This window comes from Lepidochelys kempii, chromosome 20 (assembly GCF_965140285.1).
Source record: "Lepidochelys kempii isolate rLepKem1 chromosome 20, rLepKem1.hap1, whole genome shotgun sequence".
NCBI lineage: Eukaryota > Metazoa > Chordata > Testudines > Cheloniidae > Lepidochelys > Lepidochelys kempii.
In genome coordinates this window covers 535,582-556,420 of record NC_136399.1, presented here as the reverse complement: position 1 = coordinate 556,420, position 20,839 = coordinate 535,582, and the positions used below count along the sequence as shown (strand labels likewise).

At 43.3% G+C, this 20,839-nt stretch overlaps 2 protein-coding genes across 5 annotated transcripts in view; both read left to right on the top strand.

The window, feature by feature from the left end:
• The window catches only part of FAM186A (family with sequence similarity 186 member A), a 29,858-nt gene extending 27,994 nt beyond the window's left edge, over positions 1-1,864 (top strand). Inside the window, exon 9 of the mRNA XM_073318907.2 lies at positions 1,219-1,864. Within this exon, the coding sequence (XP_073175008.2) occupies positions 1,219-1,255 (37 nt within the window). The 3' untranslated portion in view covers positions 1,256-1,864. The remainder of the gene's footprint in view (positions 1-1,218) is intronic.
• Positions 1,865-5,271: 3,407 nt separating this feature from the next.
• Positions 5,272-20,839, top strand: part of LIMA1 (LIM domain and actin binding 1) — a 41,679-nt gene continuing 26,111 nt past the window's right edge. The window contains exons 1-4 of one of the 4 annotated variants that reach the window (XM_073318478.2): positions 5,272-5,402; positions 13,514-13,565; positions 14,596-14,733; positions 18,657-18,702. In XM_073318478.2, coding sequence (XP_073174579.1) covers positions 14,615-14,733; positions 18,657-18,702 — 165 coding nt within the window. In that variant the 5' untranslated portion in view covers positions 5,272-5,402; positions 13,514-13,565; positions 14,596-14,614. Of the gene's footprint in view, positions 5,403-5,805; positions 13,566-14,595; positions 14,734-18,656; positions 18,703-20,839 lie in introns of those variants that run through there. The other 3 variants (XM_073318479.2, XM_078849475.1, XM_078849474.1) reach the window with 3 other exon arrangements.

The following is a 20,839-nucleotide window of genomic DNA, read 5'->3' as shown; positions in this document are numbered from 1 at the left end:
CTTGGCTCCATAAAAAGCTGAATGTACATACTGATAGAGACTACTTGGAAATAAAGTAAAATTCCAGTTTAGTCACTGATTAAACTAGTGTTGCTGGGAGGGGACTTCTATGAACTTAATTGACTGGGTGTAGCTCTAAGAAACAGAAAGGGCATCTGGGTGTTAGCACTGGCCATATCACTGAATGCTGCCCTCAAATAATAGCTGCCTAATTTTGCAGCGTGCTGAGACCATACGATAGGAAGCTGAGCAGCCTCAACAATTGATTGAGAATCAATGAAAGAACTCAGCCTCCATCACAGAGTACCAGCATATGTCAGGATTGACCCTAGGTGAAATATTAAACAGACTGTGGAGACAAAAATAAGTATTGGTCTTGATTCTCCTCTCCCATGCCAATAAGGAAAAACTCTACTGAAGTTAATTGAGCTCCACTGCTCTAAGAGTAATGTAAGAGGAGAATCCAGCCCATTTAAAAAAAACCAAAACCCTGTTCCTATGTTACTGACTATACCTGAGATTGTTAATCCAGAAAGAATAGTTAAAATCTCACTGAATTTTCACCATTTCTGATGATGTCATAAATAGATGGCCTGTTAGAGATTCATTAAAATAATGTATTAAAACAAATAAATGTGACAGACACTTTACATTAAATTACATTAAAGCATGCAGTGCAAATTATATCTCGGCAACCTTGTGTCTTGTTACGGCTGCCACCTTGCATCTCCTCACCCCCTTCTTGTTGTGTGCCACGTCCCTTGTCACATCTTGTCCTGATTTAGGTCCTGATCCTGCAAGCAGCTCTGGGCAGATCTCTGCACCCTAGTGGAGCTCTCTTGAAGTCCAAAGGGCTCCACATGCGTGGAGAAGTCTACATGTGTAGTACTATCATCAGGACTGCGGCTTTAGACTGTAAATTCTTTGGAACAGGGACTGACTTTTACTAGATGTTTATATAATGGCCTGTGGTCCTAATTCTGATTATGGCCTCTGAATGCTGCTGTAATGTAAATAAGTAATGTGCTAAAAAGGCTGTTTATTTTTTGCTATTTGAGCAGTGAAACTAAACACGCCAATTTCACTTTCTGGTTCTTGTGCACTAACCCAAGTACCTTCTGTTTGGATTCCCAACACTGCAGGAGACTCCTTAAATAAAAGAGAATTATTTTAATTACAATGCTTAAAAATAGTAAGTTTTACATTTGTATATTTAAGGAGAAGCACAGACTACTGCTCTCAGAGGAGGGGGTAAAATGGGATCCAGTGGGAGCCACGCCTCCTCCCAGCATCCCACGGGATCCAGAACTGTGCAGGGGAGACCCCCCCATTCTTGGGGCACTGGGACCCAGATGGTACCACCCCTCCTTCCATGTGGGCCTTCGAGAAAACCGCAGAGAGGAGCCAGCCAGAGACTCCAACCAGTAGAGACAGAAGCAGCCAAAGCAGGGATCTTTGGTCCTGGGGACATGCGGAGAAGTTTCTAGTTTTGACTGGACTTTCTCTGTCCTGTGCTCCAACTCCCCTACACCTTCAGTCTCTTCACTTCAGCGTTGCTCTATACCTGACCCTATTACCATATTCTCCCCTGCCCTGTCCCCCTCACCGCTTCCCTTTTCTTCCTGTTTAGCGGATCCCCTCCTCAATAAACTCCCCCGCCCCAAAACAGTGATGGAATTAATATGCCATTTGCTGACATCACATTTTTCACTCTGCGGGGGTGTTATACCCATCCCCTGATCCTGTGTCTGTCTTGTCTATTTGGACTGTGAAATAGCAACCACCTGTTACTGTGTGTTCATAGAGCACCTAGCACAAGGAGGCCCCACTCTTGATTGGCCCTTAAACACTACCATAATATACATTATTAATTATTATTATTATTATTAATAATAATAGAAAATGGATACACAGATAGATGCAATCCCCATGGAAATTTTTTTCTTAAATTGGAGTTGTTTGTTGAAGTAATTAATATTATATTATTATTTAAAAAAAAGAAAAGGAGAACTTGTGGCACCTTAGAGGCTAACAAATTTATTTGAGCATGAGCTTTCATGAGCTACAGCTCACTGATGAAGTGAGCTGTAGCTCACAAAAGCTTATGCTCAAATAAATTTGTTAGTCTCTAAAGTGCCACAAGTACTCCTTTTCTTTTTGCAGATACAGACTAACACGGCTGCTACTCTGAAACCTATTATTATTAATGTAACCTTTAATTAAAATACATCACTACAGCATTACCACTGAGGAATGTATACATTAGAAAGACAGGAAATGACCAACTAAGGTAACTTACATAAACATACTATTTCCTTTACATTTCATACATTTAATTAATAAGATTGACTTGAGCAAGTTTACCTTACAGATTCCGATAACAGCTGCAACCTTCCTCCATCAAGACATTCTTACAAATGCTTTCAACAAATAGGTCACCCATCTGTGTGTGTGTGTGTGTGTAATTGGTGATGTGTCTATCTTCTGCGTCAGAGTTCAGGTTGTTATTGGACTATGTAAGGTGCACATATCAATACTGATATTACTGTAATTAATGTAAACTAGCTAGTAATTTCCTGTCTTCTTAGTGATTCGGGTGTGTAATGGTCTGTATTGTGTTTGAGTTACATTCATTTCTTCAACAACCTTAAGTCGAAGTTAACAGAGATTTTTGTGGGGGGGAATTTCCTTGTGTTTGTAAAATAAATATAAGGATCCTTGAAAGCTTCAGGTGGGTTGGCACAGGAAACATTTGCCCCATCCAGCTCCCACTGGTGCTATAGAAATAATAATAATTTGAGGTGGGATTTTCAAAGGAGTCTGATGACTTTTCCACACTCAGAGCTGCACCAGTTCAACCAAAGATGTGATTTTAAGCCCATTTGATTAAACTGATGCAAAAGGCTCTGAGAATGCTCTTATTTTGGCTTAACCAGGCTTATATCAATTTAGTTTAAGTTGGTTAGGAACAGGTTTAAGCTAAACTGAAAGAACCTGCTCTTAGGATGAAATAAGAGCATCCACACGGGTTTGGATCAATTTATCTGAACCAGTTGAAATGTGTGTGTAGATGAGGGTTAGAGAATCAATGTGTGAGAATATAATGCTAGTGAAAAATGCCAGATTAACAGCCCTGGAGACAAGTTTGTCTCTTTATCGGCAGGACAGGCATGCATGAAACACAGCAAGGCAAGCTCCTCCCCTCCCCCCTGCATTGGCCCTGGTCCTCAGCACCACCCTGGCAGGACCACATCTAGGTAGGGGAGGGGACTTTCCTCTCCCTGTCCACATTCAGCCCTTGGTTTCTTCTCTTAGGGTATGTCTCCACTGTAGTCTGCAGGTTTAACCCAGGTGATTAGCACCTGAGTTAGCTTGGTCCCGATGTGAGCAACCCCACTGCAAAGCATAGTGGAGTTGTTGCATCCACACTAGTGCTGCATACACCTGTGTGAGGCTTTCCGACTCCTGCAATCATGTTCTCTGCTTCAAAAAAAGCATTCACTAAGCTGTATCACTCTGTAAATGATTTTGCAGTGTATTGTGGGAGAACTTGTCTGTTCTTCGTGGGCCTCTCTATAGAAGTGCCTTTAGCTCACCAATCCAGAAAGGTGAACCACTTCCAGCTTGGCATGCTCTAGTCTAGACTTCTGTCCATGGCCTCTGTTCCAACCAGTGGTAAGGCATAAATCCAACTCATAATAGTGACCTGTTCCAACTGTTGGCATTAATGTAATTCTCATTTTGGAACCAGGAGGCAGACACAGGGCATGAGACGTGGGGTCATTTTGGCAGCACCCTGTTCCCCTGAGAAAGTGGTGGTGTGACTTGCTAAGGAGATCATGCAGGCTGCATGCAGACATGGAGCAGTGAAGACAACCGATGCAAGTTTTAATAGCTGTAAATCCTCCTGTGCCGAATGGTAGTTCTGGAGCAGGGCCACAAGCACAGAGTGATGGAATCACATTGTCACGCAGACCTGGGACAATCAGCAATGGACCCAGAATTTCTGCACGAGGAAGGCCACCTTAGACTCCCAACCAGGATGCCTATGTTGGGGGAGATTTGGAGCAGGGTATACTAAACTTTATTTTTATTATTGATTTGGACCTTTCTATTTATAACCCACAGAGTATGAAGAACCAGAGCAAAAGAGCAGCCAAAGCTATGCCAAGGTTTTTATATAGATACACATCTTGAGCAGCCACTCTGCTGGCTGAAGAGAGAGCACACACATACCATGCTAATGAGGATACACAAAACTGCCAACATCTCGGTATTTAGTATAGGGAGAGGAATGCAGATTATCTTGCTTGGCTGCTGGAGAACTATCTACTTACAAGCAGCAAATGAAGGGCACCCAGCTGGCTAAACAATCACTCAGCCTCAGATTGCTCTGCTGTGCAGTTCTTTTTTTCCACTCTGACTGCTACCTCCTTGAAGCTAACGAACCAATAAATAAAAGGTGGGAGATGGTCTTTATTCACGGTTACTACGACCTGGCAGGAGAGCAGCATTCCTTGTGGTTTCCAGTTTCACTGTGGTCATTCGTTTCATGGCAGCATGTGTTAACTCCAGGGTGCCAGATGCTGCCCCCCACACAGAGTTTCTGTGCAGAAGAGTTTGCGACCCAAACAGGCAAGAGGGACAAAGAGCGGGAAAAGGGAAATCTCATCATCCCCCTTCTACAGGCGGGGAAATGGAGGCAGCGCTGCGTGACTGGGAAAGAGCTGCCTCGCTCAAACGCATCTTGCTGGCGGGCAGCAGCTGGTCCACTAGAAGGTATTAGGCCCCCAGCTCGGCCCAAGACCACACAGGGGATCTGTGGCAGCAGGGGACCCGCGCAGCCCGCCCCAAACCCAGCTGTTTACATGAGGGGCCTGCCGGGGGGCAGCTCTCTGGGAACAAAAGCTCCCTGCTGCCGGCAGGGCCGCCTCTGCCGCCGGCTCCGGGAGGGTCTGCGCCACTTCCCGCCTCTTGGTGCGAGACCCGCCAGGGCCCGCGGGACGAGCAGGGCTCGGGGCAGGACACAATCGGTGCATCCGGGAACCCTCCCGCGGCCCTGGGGACCCACCCGCCCGGACAGCTCTGCCCGCCGCCAGGGGAGGGGAGCGGCACAGCGAGAGATTAGTGCGCATGCGCACAGACGCTTGGGCAAGGAGGGGCGAGGAAGAATAGTGCGCATGCGCACCGAGGGAGCGCGCCGGCCCGCCTCCCGGCTTTTTCCAACACGACCCGGGGCAGGGAGATGGGGAGCGGCTCAGGCTCGGGTGGGGCGTGGCCAGCGGCAGGAGGGGGCGTGGCCAGAGCCAGCCTCCCCAGCGGAGCCGCGCGCTGTAGGTGCCGCCGCCGCCGTCTCCTCAGCAGCGACAGGTGCGCGGCTCCCGGCCCGCCGCCCGCCGCAGGTGGGTTGTTGCGGGCGCTGGGGCCGCCCGGCCCGGCCCGGCCCGCTCCCCTCCCCTCCCCTCAGGGGTCCGGTGCCCGGCTTGCTGCGGCGCCTGGGTCGGGTCCGGCCCAGGAGCCGGGTGCCGCCGCGCCCGGACACCCCTGGGCCGCCGGGGCCCGGATTCCCTCCGTGGGTCCGGCCCAGGCCGCCTCCCCGCGCCGCGGCGCCGGGGCTGGGCGCCCCCCGGCCCCGGCTTCCCCCCGGCCCCCGTGCCCTGGCGGGCCGAGCTGCCCCGCGCCCGGAGCGAGCTGCCGGGCTGAAGCTCCGCTCCCTGCCCGCAGCCCGGGGCGGGGGCCTGGCTCGGTCCATCCCGCAGGCAGCTGTCACAGGGGCCCGCTGCTCCCTGTGCCCCCGGGGCCGTGGGGGGAGCCCCTGGGGCGGCGGGCCCGCCAGAGCCGCACGGATCCGCGCCGACCCGAGCCCTCGGAAGCCGGGGCGCGCTTGGGGCGGGCTGGGTCCAGCCTTCACGCCCGTCTCATGCCCTGGATTCACTTCCTGCCCCTCCCGAGTCCTGGAAATCGGCGCGGCAAACCGCAGCAGGAGGAAGCCGCTAGTCGTGCCCACCGTGGGAATTTTCTCTGGAGTGAAAGCTGGACGTGTGACCCTTTGCTTGCTTTAGCGACTTTAAAAACCTAAAAGACTGTGCTGCTCTCAAGCTGTGCTGTTATACAGTAAATCAAACCAATGCCCTTAGGAGCTCTTGCTGTATAAAGTTCTCATGACTGCATAAATCTTGGATAGATTTGCCACCTCCATGTTCAAAATGTTACCCTGTTTGGCCTTAGTGGCTAGTTTAACAAAAAAACTCTGGAGTCTGGTAGGTGGTTCTAATTAGGTGTAGAAATTGGTGATAGTCAAGTATTTATTTCTCTAATGCACTCTTCTTTATTTACAAAGAACACATAAAGCCCTGTGTCTCTGAATGCAGAAAGAATTAAGAAGCAGAAGACCGTTTTGTTTTTGTAACTCACAGCCCCAAGCAGTCTGTACCCCCAACCCAAAAACTTCTCCCCAGGTTTCTTCTAGGGTCAGCTACATTCTTTCAACTGCTCTTTCCAGCTGTCTTTCACTCTCTCTTTTCCAGTTTCTGTTTTGCCTTCCCATACATGTAGCACCTACCCAAAACAGTACTCAGCAAAAGTTCCTTGATGGCTTCACGTATTTCTTTTGTCTTAGGTGGGGGTTTATCCTTACAGTAATGGTAGGCATGAACTCACCATTCAATTATCAGTCTCAATGAGGTTTTAATTTCATCCATAACAAGGGTTCACTGAGCTCATAATATAAATTGTCTGATCACTTGTGTTTATTTTCTCTCTTCTTCTGTGCTATGCAGTATTGAAAATTCAGCAATGAAAGTTGTCTGCTCCCATCTTTCAAAGAAATGAAAGGGGTCTGATGGCATCTTGTTACATTTGTGGAGAGCCTGTTTTATATAGGCTGCTAACAAATATTTAGTCAAGGGCATGGTATAGTCTTCACGTTCTTTCAGGATATGCCCTAAATACTAGGTGAACTCTTTGAAATGCGATTTAAGAAAAAAGCCCCAGTAATAATTATTTTGCTGTTACAAGCCTCTCATACCATTAAAGAGGAAAAATGTTTAGGGTTATCCTCCCTTTTCTAGCTTTGGTACAAATCTGGACCATAGTATCTTCATGAGCTACAGTGTTATGGTTGTAGGTTACACCCTAATTTGATAACCACCTTGTTTCTGTGTAAGCTTGTCTCAAGTGACTTGTTCATGGCCACTTTTCCTCCTCAAAAGTGTGGACTTATTTGTTTGGGGTAGGAAATCCAGGAATAGTTTTGAATTTTGAATTGAGCGGTTAGGAAACTGAAAACTTATATTAAAAAATGATTAAACAAGAAAACATTCAGATTTTCCTGCCCCAATTCCAGGAAATAGTGCAGTTAGCATTTTGTCCTATTCTAGAATATTATGGTTGTGGTGTCTTCAGATCTAATTGACTGACTGCAGACTTTGATCTTATTCTATTAATTGAAAGATTAGACTGTATAGTGAACCCAAAGAGCCTTATTCTTTCAGAATTTCTCAAGTGGGAGGTAATCTTTAGTTCAAGGTACTATATTATGGTAGTACACAGATATTAATAGGATCTGTGAACTTCTTGAGCAGTGCACATTCTCTTTTATTTATGTTGGTTACCTGCAAATTTTTAAAGTACGTTCTACAGAGGGAGAATTCTGCTGTTGTGCTATAGAATCTTAATTTGTCTTCTATAAACAGTATCAGAGCTGGTATCTTTATCAGCTTAGGAGCACCTGTACATCCATTAGTCTTCCTTGGGCAGTAGGAATATTTTTACAATTCCTACTGCATCTGCTTTAATAAACTTTTGTTAGAAAGTCAAGTGATTCAACAGGTGTATCTCTCTGTATTTTTAGCTTGACCAACTTGCATTCAACTAATTCAAACTAGCATTCAACTAATGAAATTAAACATTCATTTTTTTTAGAGGATGGTCTTCTGTTTTTGTTTTTTTGTGGTGTGCAGTGTCCCCAGTGGTTCAGCAGAATGTGACAGAGATATATTTATAATAATTGGTCTGATATTTCTTAGGGTGACAGTATAGGTTAAAAATGTAATTTTTACACGTTCAACTTTTAACTGAACATCCTGAATATTTGAATTGTACAGGCAAAGCCTATTCCTAAAGGAGGTTGACTCTTAGGCTATGTCTACGCTACTGCGGTAAGTTGACCTACGGTACGCAACTCCAGCTACATGAATAACAGCTGGCATCAACGCACCTTAGGTCAAGTTACAGCAGGGGACTTACCTTACTCTTCTTGTTGGGGATAGAGTACAGGGGTCGACTGGAGAGCGATCTGCTGTCGATTTGGCAGGTCTTCACTAGACCCGCTAAATTGACCGCCGGTGGATTGATCTCAGAGCCTCGATCCTGGCTGTTGTTTAGACCTGCCCTTAGCAAATGTGAAGAAGCTTAATGAGAGGTTGTGGTAGCTACTGCTACTTCAGTGTTCTGTTGGCACTGAAGTCAATAGCTTGGTAGCTAGACAGTTAAGCGTCTCTGAGCCCCAGGCAGAATCAGGTATTTGTGTTGATGCAGATATCTGAGCCTTTTACCACAGAACACTTTGTGTGAATATCAGTCCATTATTCAGTATGTTAAATGACCCCTCATATTTGAATGTGTTCCCGCTGATTTAACACAGATATTTATCAGATCACTTGTCTGGTTTTAACAGCAAATGTTTGTACTACCGCTGAGTCTTAAATCTAGGTTTTTACATCATGTTTAAAACAAGAATTGTGAATGCCATTTCCCAGAAAGTTGTCATTCTGAGCAGTAAATATCTGAGACTTAGGTGCTATTATTTCTGAGAAAATGGCTCCAAAGTCTCTGTAGATCAGAAAACTGGCAGGGAGATGTTTGTTTCTGTATTCTATGGTACCAAAGTTAAAATTCAGCAAAGTGGCCTGGTGTTTTGTATCTCTTGTTTGTTACATGCCCAGCTATTGAAGATTTTTCCTCATACGATGACCTAATGAGTCATAGTCCTGATAAATTACTATTTAGATGACAGACAAATGAACTTCTAAAAATCCTAGGACCTTCCTGTGAGTGCAAAAAGATACAACACTGAGCAACATACATAAAACCTGAAAGTGCATATACTGCCTATAACTGTTGACCTGAAGAAGAGCTCTGCGTAAGCACAAAAGCTTGTCACTCTCTCCAACAGAAGTTGATCCAATAAAAGATACTGCCTCACCCACGTCGTCTCCCTAATATCCTGGGATCAACATGGCTACAACAACACTGCATGTAACGATTGTAGGTTATCACCAGAAAAATAAATGTATACACCTCTATTTTATTTAGATTTAAAAAAAAAAAAGATCTTGGGTAATGAATTGGCAGATTAGTGGGTCATCAATGGGATGATTTAGTTGGGGATTGGTCCTGCTTTGAGCAGGGGGTTGGACTAGATGACCTCCTGAGGTCTCTTCCAACCCTAAACTTCTATGATTCTGTGATCAATGTATACCTCTGCTCTGCTTTAGTTGATTTTGCTTTGTTGGTCCCACTGCTCAGCTCTGATGTCCCTTTTGCTATTAACTAATGAGCTGTTACAGCAGATGTTTCTTTCTGCAGACACCTCAATATAAATGTCTTTAAAAACAAACCACTCAGCCCTACCTGGAGGCAGCTAACTAATAGGGAGTCAAATCTGTGTATAAATATTTTCTCTAGATCTTCCAATATATCTATATATAGGTTTTATTCTACTATGGTAAATGTAAAGTTTTAATTTACAGTGGCTGTGATGCAAATGGTGAAGTTTAGTTACGGCTGATGTACCATTTTCTACTCCACCTTTTGTAAATTGTCATGAAAACTTGCCAGGCTCCAAATATTCTCATCCACCCTTCCACAATGATGATAAAAATGCTAGTTTACTACCCCATTTAACCCAGCACGTGTGCCCCCTCCCCCCCCCAACACTAACTCAGCTCAAGATGAATTTTGCAAGGCTGTTTTAATAGGTTATCTTAGTTTGAGTGATTAGTGTATTAGACAGTTATAATGCTATTTCAGAGTTCTCGGTATCATTACGTAAAACAAACTAAAATATTCACTAAACCTGTAATCTTGTAGAGACTTGTATGTTCTTAAATTCATGTACAATGAGTAGTCATATTCAGGTCAGATGTTCCTGTGTCTGAGCTAGTTTCCTCTTGAGGTGGAATTGCAGTGGCGTGGCAGGGAACCTGCTTTTCTCAGTTCAGAGAAGTCTATGGTACCAAGCTCAGATCTGACAAGAACCATGCACCCATCTGGTTCCATATATGGTAGCATCTTACTCCAGAACTGTGGTTTCCATGCCAGTGAGGGCTCATTATCCACATGGAGAATACTCTAGATCTCCTCCAACAGATCCAAAGAGGCAGTAATTGGGGTGCTTTCCTTGCCTCCATCCCAGGAACATGGTTCTGTAATCCCTAAAATCTGTTTTGATTTTCATGGGATACCATTACAAGGTGATAACCCCATCTGCACAGCTAGTCATGCTTGGGAGACTCCTTTTGTAGAGAATCTCTTACTGGACTAGGCTAATGGGTTGGTCTTATGGTCCTTTGGAGCCCTTTTAAAGAAGGCTTGCAGTTGTTACAGGTTTTACTTGAGTGCCTTTCCACAACATGCAAGAGGAATTTCTCATTGTGGACTGAGGCAGATTACAGTTTATTGTCCAAGAGGAACGTTTCTTAAATCCTCATTCTTGCTGTTGCAACTCTTCTTTTATAAGACTAGTCAACCATATTGGGCAAAACTCAAGGAAACTCAGAACTATGCTACCAAAAATACAACACAACAGTTGAAAAGCTAAAATAAAAACACTTTTAATCTTTAATGCTAACAATGTAAATTATTTACAGCCAGATTTGAATGGAGCAGGGAAGAAGTTGGTTCCATGACTTGTCAAGCAGATAGAAAGGAGTTGATGAGGCAGGTTATTTATGTACTCTCCCTATGGAATGTGTAGCTTGAGGGAATTTCTCATTCCTCCTATCGGGCAAATACTGCTCAAAAAGGTTCCATAACAATGTAGCTAGACATGACTTCTACAGTGGGACTGTGGAGGTAAATACATTTGGAGTACAGACATTGTTGCTAGCAAGTAACCCCTTTATTATCTACGCCTCTGCATTTCTCTGGGTGCCTCGTCTGTGTCCTTTAGATTGTGAATCTCTGGGGCAGAGAATGTCTTTGTATTGTGCAGCACAGAGCATGTTTGTACAAAACGGATAGTAAACTAATACTCATAGTAGTCAATGAATTTTGCTTTCTGGAAGTGGTCTGGAATGAATTACCCAGAAGAGGCTAGGAAGTAGCATGGATGCTTTAGAAACATGATGAATCTTTAAACAAAGTAAGATATTGGAAGGTGTTAAGAATATGGAACACAGGTTTGTTAACATCTTCCTGACAACTTTCATTTTGTGTGTGTGTGTACATGCATGCTACTTTGCTTCAATTTTAAAAAACATAACAGCGATTGCTCCTGTTATGGAAGAGATGTTTGCTGGAATGAGTCATGATTGTTTTAACACAGATGTGCCTGTAGGTAAAGGAGTGGTATCTGAAATGTAATGCATGTGTTATCTGCTGGAAGTCAAAATTATTACTATCAAAGGTAAATGAACAGAATGTTAGTGTTTAAAACAAGGTGTGTTGTTTAAACATTCCTGTTTACTTTTACCTTCCTTTGCATATTCTTTCTGTTACAACAGTGCAGCATTTTAATGTCCGTATCAGCTGGCCCCCTCATCTTGGTAACAGGATTTTCCTCCTAAATGATCTGACCTTCAACAAATTAAAAATTACAAAAGAAAAGTCTTTTTGTACACATCTTAATTGCTTACAAAATGAACTAATTCCACTCCTGTCACTATTCCACCAAGTTGTACACCCAAACCAGGGTGAAACGGCAAAATCACACAATAGAGGTAACTGAAAGTGAAATCCAGCTTTGTTACATGCGCCCTGTTTAGAGCAAGTCGGTCATTTTCAGTTAGCGTTAAACAGCAGGCTTAATCCTGTAAAGCCCAGGTATGGAGCATTACATGTAAAAGTGCAAGGTACAAAGCATGGAGAAACTGATCCTGTTTTAACGAGCATTTCTGTGTAGTTAAGAGAGGGATATATTAGCACATGGATTACACTTACCCACAAATCTCAGCTATGCCTATTCACTGTCCCTTGGCTTCTTGGCATCCTTGGAAGGGAGCGGACTAACTGGTGACTAGAGACTCTTCTACAATGAAATTTTCTTTGGTTATAGCCATACATAAAGGGGCATTATTCCTGTGCAAATAGTGGCCTTGTCTGCCTATGCTGCAGTTTTCACAAAAGCAGCTATATCAGTGCTGGGTGTAATTGAGGAAAATCTCTTGCTGTAGACAAGGCCTTGTTAATGTGAAGGAATGTATCTAGAACTTGTGTACCTTTTAACTTCCACTTACACTGGAGCACAGCAGCCTTGCAGGAGCAAGGCCTTAATGTCTGTAGACGTTTAGTGCAAAATTATTTGTGTATGGAAGAATTTTGCTGCTAAGTGATTTGTGATCATGTGGGCTTCACTACATGCTTTCTTTCCGTGCTAGAAAAGGATCTTACAGGCTAGTTTCACTGGATTTTCAGTGTCATGAGACAAGACTTTATAAGCAAGTATTTTGAGTAACTTTTCATCTTGTGAACACATGCACTGTCTGCCCTAACTATGCAAAAATGTTTCAGAGTACATAGTTTGGAAAGTGTCAGACTGACATCAGTAAAATCAAATCCATCCAGAACTGAAATTACAGTCATAGTCCCCTTTATGACCCTTTTCAGGGATTTGAAACTTGGCCCTTGAAAATTTCAGCTGGGCATAGAAAGTCTGAGGTTTAGCACAGTAGTTCCTTGTTTGTTTTTCCCCCACCCACCCTACCATTTGAGGACCCAGTAGTATGTTTTTTACTGTTTGATATTGTGGCTAATATGAAAGCAAAACTTCCTATGCAAACTCTAGTTTTGGCACTGGTTTGTCAATATGTGCTGTCTTGGATAGTACAATAGTCTTGTCCTTTCAGAACTTGTGCCAGTGAAATTCAAATGGGCTGTTCTGAAGAACCCTGTCCTTGGTGTAGACACATCCATGGATGGTTCCTGGTACGCAGTGGTTACCATCTCTGGTACCTGAAGTTGGAAAAAGTTAGACTGTATTGACTTGTCCACCTACAGATTTTTAAGAGTTGTGCTCCAACTGCATCAGGAGTGTAGCCTGAAAGGATTGATCTGAAATCTGTCTAATGGTAGTGCAGCCTGGATTTGGTGTGCTGGCAAAGTGTTTGCTTCCAAACCAGGAAGTAATCATGAGTGCATCGTATCATAAAATAGGTTATCATCCTTATACACATTTTTCCCTATTCTGGGTCCTTTTTTGCATAGGTTAGAAAAATGTCCCTAGAGAAGTATGCTAGTTCTCTGCCTTTCGCTGTGGTGACACTGTCAAATTTTCTTAGTGCTTCCATTTCAGGTGTGATTTTTACTCCGAGTGGATCTGTATTCTGAGGACTCGTCAGCATCTAGTAAGTAAATCTTTTTTTTACTTGTGAATAGAGCAAATTAAATACAGGAAACTGAAAAAATATCAGTCTAGGTCGCATTTGTTTACTGTAACACTAAGGATCCCTCTCTCAATTTATGCTCCCATATCTTATGGGAGCAATCTTCAGACATGTGTGAAGAGATGTTACCTTAAAAACAGTGTCACCTTGCAGTGTCTCTGGCGTGATCAACTGATATTCTGCTCCCCAATATCACAGAAAGGAGGAACAAGCAACATGCCCATTAGGAGCCAAATCATTTGTGGCGTTATCATGGGGCCCTCAAAACTGTTCTAAAAAAATAATAATAATAATAATAATTGGATATGCGTAAATTCTGGTTTTGCTTTCTGACAGCTTCCACACTAAAGAGCTGTTCAAAACCATGTCCCAGTTTACAGCAGTATAGTATGTTTAAAGCCATTCCTCTAGGTAACTGAGAGCTGTTGTAATATCAAGTCTGCAGTCCTGTCCATGAGCAGAGGACTTGTTCCAACTCACAAAGGAAGCGGCTGCTGCATTAAATCTGAAGACCATGACAATAAATGAGCAATGTTTGCATAGGAATTACATCCTCTTAGGTTTCATAACTCTAACCTTCTTATATAAATGCCTGAAGGTTTGTTTTAGAAGCCAGATTGGGTAAGGGCAGGCAGGGCTTCCTGGAGCTTTTCGTGCCATGGAGCCTATGGATCTGAATTGTGGGGGGTCTCCTGTTAGCGCTCTCTTCACTCTGAGCTTGTCTTCTCTTCCCATTCTGTTGCAATGGTCAGTGTTTTTACCAGTAAAATAGATTATAAAGTTCCTTGAATATGATTTTTAATCTAGAGCTATTGATTTAATTTTTTTATCCACTTGAACCAAGGAGCCTGCAGTGACTGTTACTTGGCAACAATTATATGAAACATGCTTGTAGTGCCCAAATAAAGACTGACAATTTGTAGCCACTCAGTCCAAATCCTTTTTGGATCACTATTTCATATTGATTTCTGCTTTGCTTTGTTTTTCATAGATATTTCTGCTTTCACAAGATGGAGCCATCTCCATTTAACAGAAGACAATGGACTTCACACTCTTTGAGAATCACTGCCAAAGAGCTTTCTCTAGTCAACAAGAATAAGTCATCAGCTCTCCTTGAGAGATTCTCCAAGTAAGTGCTGTGAGGCTTTAGTTGAAAAACAGGTGTGTAGCCTAGCAGCTGACACCTTCCAAGCTGATGGTGGCCATTCCCCGTCTGCACTGCTTACCTTTTTAAAATTCAGTTAAACCCCATCCTCTGTGCAATAAAATACTCATAGAATGTGCTTCAGGCAATTAGCAAATCCTGATGCATTAGCCATAGAACTACAATACCCCTTTCCGGCTGCCATTGTGAGCACTAGCACCCCCTCCTGCTGGAAGAGAAGGTGCAACCTTGACGGTTGATTCATGATATTCTATTAGGCATCCATAGTTAGGGCTTAGTAGCTACCACCCATGGATTTACTCTTTCATCAGAAACCGATCTTTGCATCCTTTGTATGAGATGAAAAGTTCACCAGTCCTACACTTCCTGCAAGGCATGGTGGCGAGCAGGATCTCCTCTCACAACTACAGCATAATTCCAGTTTGAAGCCCGGTACTGACAGTTGCCAATGATGGATTTCCTGATAGGAAACCCAAGGGGTTAAAAGGGCTAGTCTAGAAACAGTATTTTAACAAAGGGTTCTTCACAGATCTCCCCCTTAGCCTGTGGTAATCTTTGTTTACTGGGGGAGTGCTCACTTGCAGAGAGGCAAGATAGACTGTGGAATCTTAGATTGGTTTCCCATTCAAACAATAACGCTTTATTGTAACCAAGAAAGAAGGCAGCCCCACTCAGCAAACGCTTACATTAAGTGTGCTTGCTGGAAATGCATGTCATTGGTACTTGAGAAATGTACACACCACAGGTGGGACCTTCAGTGTAAATTGGGCACCTAACTCCCTTAGTCTGCTTTGAAAATCCCAGACTATTTTAATAATATAGGCTGGTATCAACTTCTGTAACTGGTAATGGGATGTGTGGAAGCCTCTCATGAGAGGCTGCTCCTCTGAATTATTTTTTAAATAACTGATCTCTAGTCCATTCCTGGAACATGCTATTTTGTTCTTTAGAAGTGTTGAGCGCAAGGAAGAAAATGCTTGTTATGTCCGTCGTCAGTGATTCAGTTGCCTCTAACTGTGATTTTGAAATTGAGCCTGGTCAATTTGCTAAACTTTAATAATCCTTTAAAATGGCATTTACTGGAGTAATTCACCGCACTATACTTTAACCAAGCAGGGCTTCCCTACCCTCATGAAAGCAATGGCAGGGCTATTTGGAAAAGGACACTTCAGTTACCACTGGGTTCACCAATCTTGAAATCCACATCAGGAAACCTAATCCTACTACAGCTCTTTCAGCTAAATCTACTGCTTTTAAAACCATTTTTATATCCCAAAATACCATGCAAACTGCCTGGCTCTTCTCAACTTGTGTTTAAGTTTGTGACTAACTATTAGTGAAATTGAGGGGCTGTTAGTGCAGACTTAAACCATGCATTGTGCAGACTCCTTTCCGATACTGGCACAATACCTCAGTCCCTGCCTTTAACATCCATGTCTTTCCAGGCTGCCGCCTTCTTCAGTCTTCTGATATTTTTTCCAATGCAGCTCACTCTTTGCCTATAATGCCCTTGCTATTCCATTGTTGGGTCTCATGCACAACTCTGCCTGAGAACCTTGTTCCACCCATGCAGTTGCCCTGCCATTTACAGTCCTGGGCTTATCCAGCAATAGTAGTCAGTTGTACAAAAATGGAGAGATTTCTCATAGAGTAGGATGAGATCACCATGTTAATTGTTGCAAGTGGCCAATCAGGATTTGAGCAAAAGCTTTCAAAATGTGCAAAACTAATACATAAATCCAATATGCTAGAACCTCACCATCTCGTCTTACCTTGTAGGCTACAACTGTAGTGCACGCCTTTGAACAGCAGAGACCCAAACTTGTTACCAGACACGCTGAAATCAGTACTTTGCTTCAGTGATGGATACTCTTTGGGTATCGCTAGTGTTCAGGGGTTGTGATGGGCAAAAGAATCGGCAAAGAAATGAGACAGACGAGACAAATTTACTCTCCTAGAAATTAAACACTAAATTTGGGGAATATAAATGTCCCCCTCCCCCAATGAGCTGCTATTGATAGAGTAGGTCCAAATTCTGCAATGCTACCGGTGGCTGCAGCTCCCCTGACTCCAGTGAAGTTACACTCAGATATGCAGAGCTGATAATCTTTGCCCATGTTTCCATAAACTGATCACATTCCTTATTTTGAAAAATCAGTTAAGTCTTGGCTCTGCACAAGCCTGAGCTCCTGGTTACACAAATGTATTTCTGCCACATGCTCCATTGTCATGGAAGTTAGCTACCTGGGGCTGTCTGTCTTTCCCAGAGTCAGGTGTTTGCAGTGGCTTTTACTCTGCACGCACTTCATTTCAGCAGCCAAATAAAATAGCCTTCGGGCACCAGCCTAACTGTTCTCTGCCACTCTTTCTGTCCCCAACTGAGCTGTTTGTTGGCCTTTTATCTGACGATCAGGTGATCTGCTGATGATCACCCGATGCTTGACATCCAGTCAGTCACCTGGGATGCATCTAATCAGTCAGAGGTGGGGGCTAAGCCAGCTCCTTTAAAGGGCCACCCTACCCTCTGACATATCTTCAGTCTGTTTTCTCCAGTACATCTTTGTGTGTCTATCCAGGAAGAGGCAGAGCAACAAGGGACTCGCCCCGTTAGTTGCTCACTTCAGTTCCGTGCCTTGCCATGAAGGAACGGTGTTGGGAAGACAAACTTGGAAGCTTTGTAGCACAGTACATCCCAGATCCTCAAAGGCTTGGACCAGCGTAACTACATCCATCAAGCGCAGGCGTTTGTGTGGTTTTCTTCTGTCCTGCAGAATGGAAGTTGCTTATGCAGTTTATGGGGTGGGAGAGCAGCACAGGCTTTCTGCTTCTTTAGACTAACAAAGGAGAGGGAGGGAGAAACCTCCCATGCAAGATGCACAAATCCAGCACACAGGGTAACAAATGGCCTGATACAAAAATCAGTGATAGTGTACAAATATAGGTGGGGTGGTAAGATTTTCTTCTAGTGGATTAGGCCACCAGATAAGGTTTAGTCATGGGGTAGCACCAGCAGATATTTGAAGAGCTGTGAGTTTATAATGTCCTTTCAAATCTGCTAATATGTCACTAACTGGCCTTAACTTGGTGACAATTTGGCTTTAAAATTAAACCTCCGAACAGTTTTGTGATTTAACTTTTTAAAAACCCTCATATGACATGTTCAGAGGCTAGAGAATAATAAGGATGATATATGCAATCTGTTCTTAGGTTACTTAAGCATCTTTCAGCATCAGGCCCCAAGCAGGCAAGAGAGACCTAAGTGGTGTGTTTGATTCCAGTGATATGATGACATGGATGTGACTGCAAGACAGCTGGAGTTGTAAGGCTCCTGAATGGTACACTGGGGAATTCAGAGGCAGAATATAAATGTACCCAAATAGGAAACAGGCTACCATCCGTTGCTTCTGAAAAGTAGAACTTTAATGACCATAAATAAAGTTGTCGCTACAATGTTTTGGTGGGAAAACGTAGGGCTTTTTTACAGTTTATTTGGGCTCTCTTTTAGTCTTTGCAACCAACTGAACAAGGTCTTCCACGATCTCTTGGCTTTGGTTCTATCTGTCCAGGGTAATGAAGTGTGGGGTGGATGCTGGGTTTTTTAATGACTTTAAAATACCTTATTTGTCTGTAAGAGTTGTATTGCTCAAAAGAACCTGTCCCTGTACCTTGTTCATACACTTTTTTGTGTCTCTTACCACTTTTTCCATGACAACCAACCAGCCATACCGATAAGTGTTTGAGATCTCCATTTTTTTGTTCATGAGGTCTGGAATGCATGTAATAGCCTTGTTGCAGGGTGAATGTGCTCCCACCAAAGTATTTGGAACTTTGTAATGCAGTTAAATCTTTTTTTTAATTTCCTCTCCCCTCCCCCACTTTCCCAAAAGGTATCAGAAAGCAGCTGAAGAAGCTACTGCAGAGAAAAAAAGAAATGTAAGTATTTATGATCCTTCTGGAATGAGAAGCATTATGTAAATTAGGATGACTAGCTATGTTACACCTTTCCAGAGACTGCTGCTCTTGAGGGAAGCTAAACAACCCATATGTGCTCTGTGGCTTTTTTGTACCTTGTGTTTGCAAGAAAACTTGGCTCAGATGCAGTGTTTGCCTTTTTTCACTAAGGGCTTGCTTTTGGCCTGTCTTCTTGCACTGGGTTGACTGAAGCACAAGGAAGTCAAGTGACTTGCCCCAGGTCACACATTGAATCATTGGTTCAGTCCTAAGTAGAAGCCAAGATGCAGCTGGCTCTGAGTCCTCTGTTCTAATCACAAAACATGAATGGCCACCTCTGTTCTGAGCTGTAGGCAGTGGTATGGTTTCTATTCTTGTTTGCTCATTTCTTATCTATACTTTGAAGCTTAAAGGGATGCTGTCAGCTTCCAATAGTTCTAATTTGTTATCTTCCTTTCTAACTGCAGAATCCATTTAGGGGACCCTTCTCTGAAGTAGATTTTAAATCATTTGGACTTGCCTTGGGAGAGGAGAGAGCACCATTCTGTTTGGCTCTATTACAGTTTCACTTCCTCCCACTGCTCTGGGATCAGGGGACTCTAGTGAGTGAGAATGCACTAAAATGGCAAGTCTGCATTTACAAGCAGAATCTCTGCTTATTCTTCATTTAAAATGTACAGGGTTAACTACCGTGTCCAGAAGGAATGAGCAATTCCCTCTCTGAGCATGCTTCCTCAGTCATAGGTGAGCAATTTGATAGCACACTTAGTAAGCATTGCATGGCTTTTCTCTGGGTCACTGTAGCCAGGGAAAGAGAGACCAGGCAGGAGCCTGTTCAGTGCTCCTTCATTCCCATCCTGTCAGGTCTCAGTAAGTCTTTGGATGATCATGTAGGACAATAATTCTTGGTTAAAACATTTATATTTAAACCTATTTATAGGAGCAAGTTGTGGGGTGCTTTGTGGGAAGTCCTCTCTCAGCATGAATAGGGAAGAATGCCAGCTCACTACTGGAAGCCATTGCATCACTTGTATGGGCAGGGCAAAGCAGAGCCTAAGCACAGAATGACTCATGGTATGAGGCATGCCAGAACTCCATATGCAGCAGTGCACCTGGGATTCAAGGAAACTCTAGCTGCAGGAACTTCAGTGTCTAATTCTGTTCTGAAAACCCTTCATGTGGGGGACCTTTTTTACCTCTTTAATACACTGTGCCATTTTTCCCTACAACTTTGCTACTTGCTTTAAATACAGCGAGCAAATAAACTGATCTTTTCCTGAAGCTTAGGTGAATTCTAGTCAGTTTGTAAAGAAGCATTCAGAATGTGACTAGAAGAGTAATGGGGTGAGAGATTTAAATCCCAATATAGCTGCTAATCCTGTTTAATTCCCTAAAGCCTTGCAGACCTGTTCTACTTGCAGTTAGTTTCACTTGTGGTAGGATCCATAAAGAGCAGACCACAAAAACGCAGCGCTGGCAGGTGTTAGATGTGAATTTGCTAAATGCGGGGTTCTGTTGTTCGTATGTGGGGTAGTCACGGTTGAGCAGAAGTAGTCTGACGGTACTTGAATCTGAGGGGCAGTATTGCTGTGGGTCACTACCAGCTAACCCAGAATACGTTCTGTTGGCTCATGGCGGTGGTGTGGCAATGCTTGTAGGACATAACTTATGTGCATGAGTATGTGCCATTCAGGGATCACAATGTTACCTTCAGTAGAAGAATTAGATATTCCAGTGTATGATCAGATTTTATAAATGGATGCAGAAGAATTGTAATGTTTAATTTGTATTGGGTGGTCTAAAATACAGTGTTTAGAGCCCTCTTGGCACTGAAATGCTGCCACTAACTGAAAGTGAAATGCATAAATCCCAAGTAATAGTGGTTTCTGAAAGATCATCTTTAGTTCTTGGAATAGATAGTTAATTGTTCTCCCTGCTTCCCTTAGAGCAGATGGAAACATTGCAACGTTTGGCATAGCACCCCTCCACATGTGGCTGCTTTTCCCATTGTTAACATAAGTCTCTCAGTCTAAAGTCCGCTAGTATTGCTTCTGTTAGATTTCCTTAGTGTGTGGATTCAAGCCTTTTGTGTCTTATTTAACTCTCATTAGACCTGATT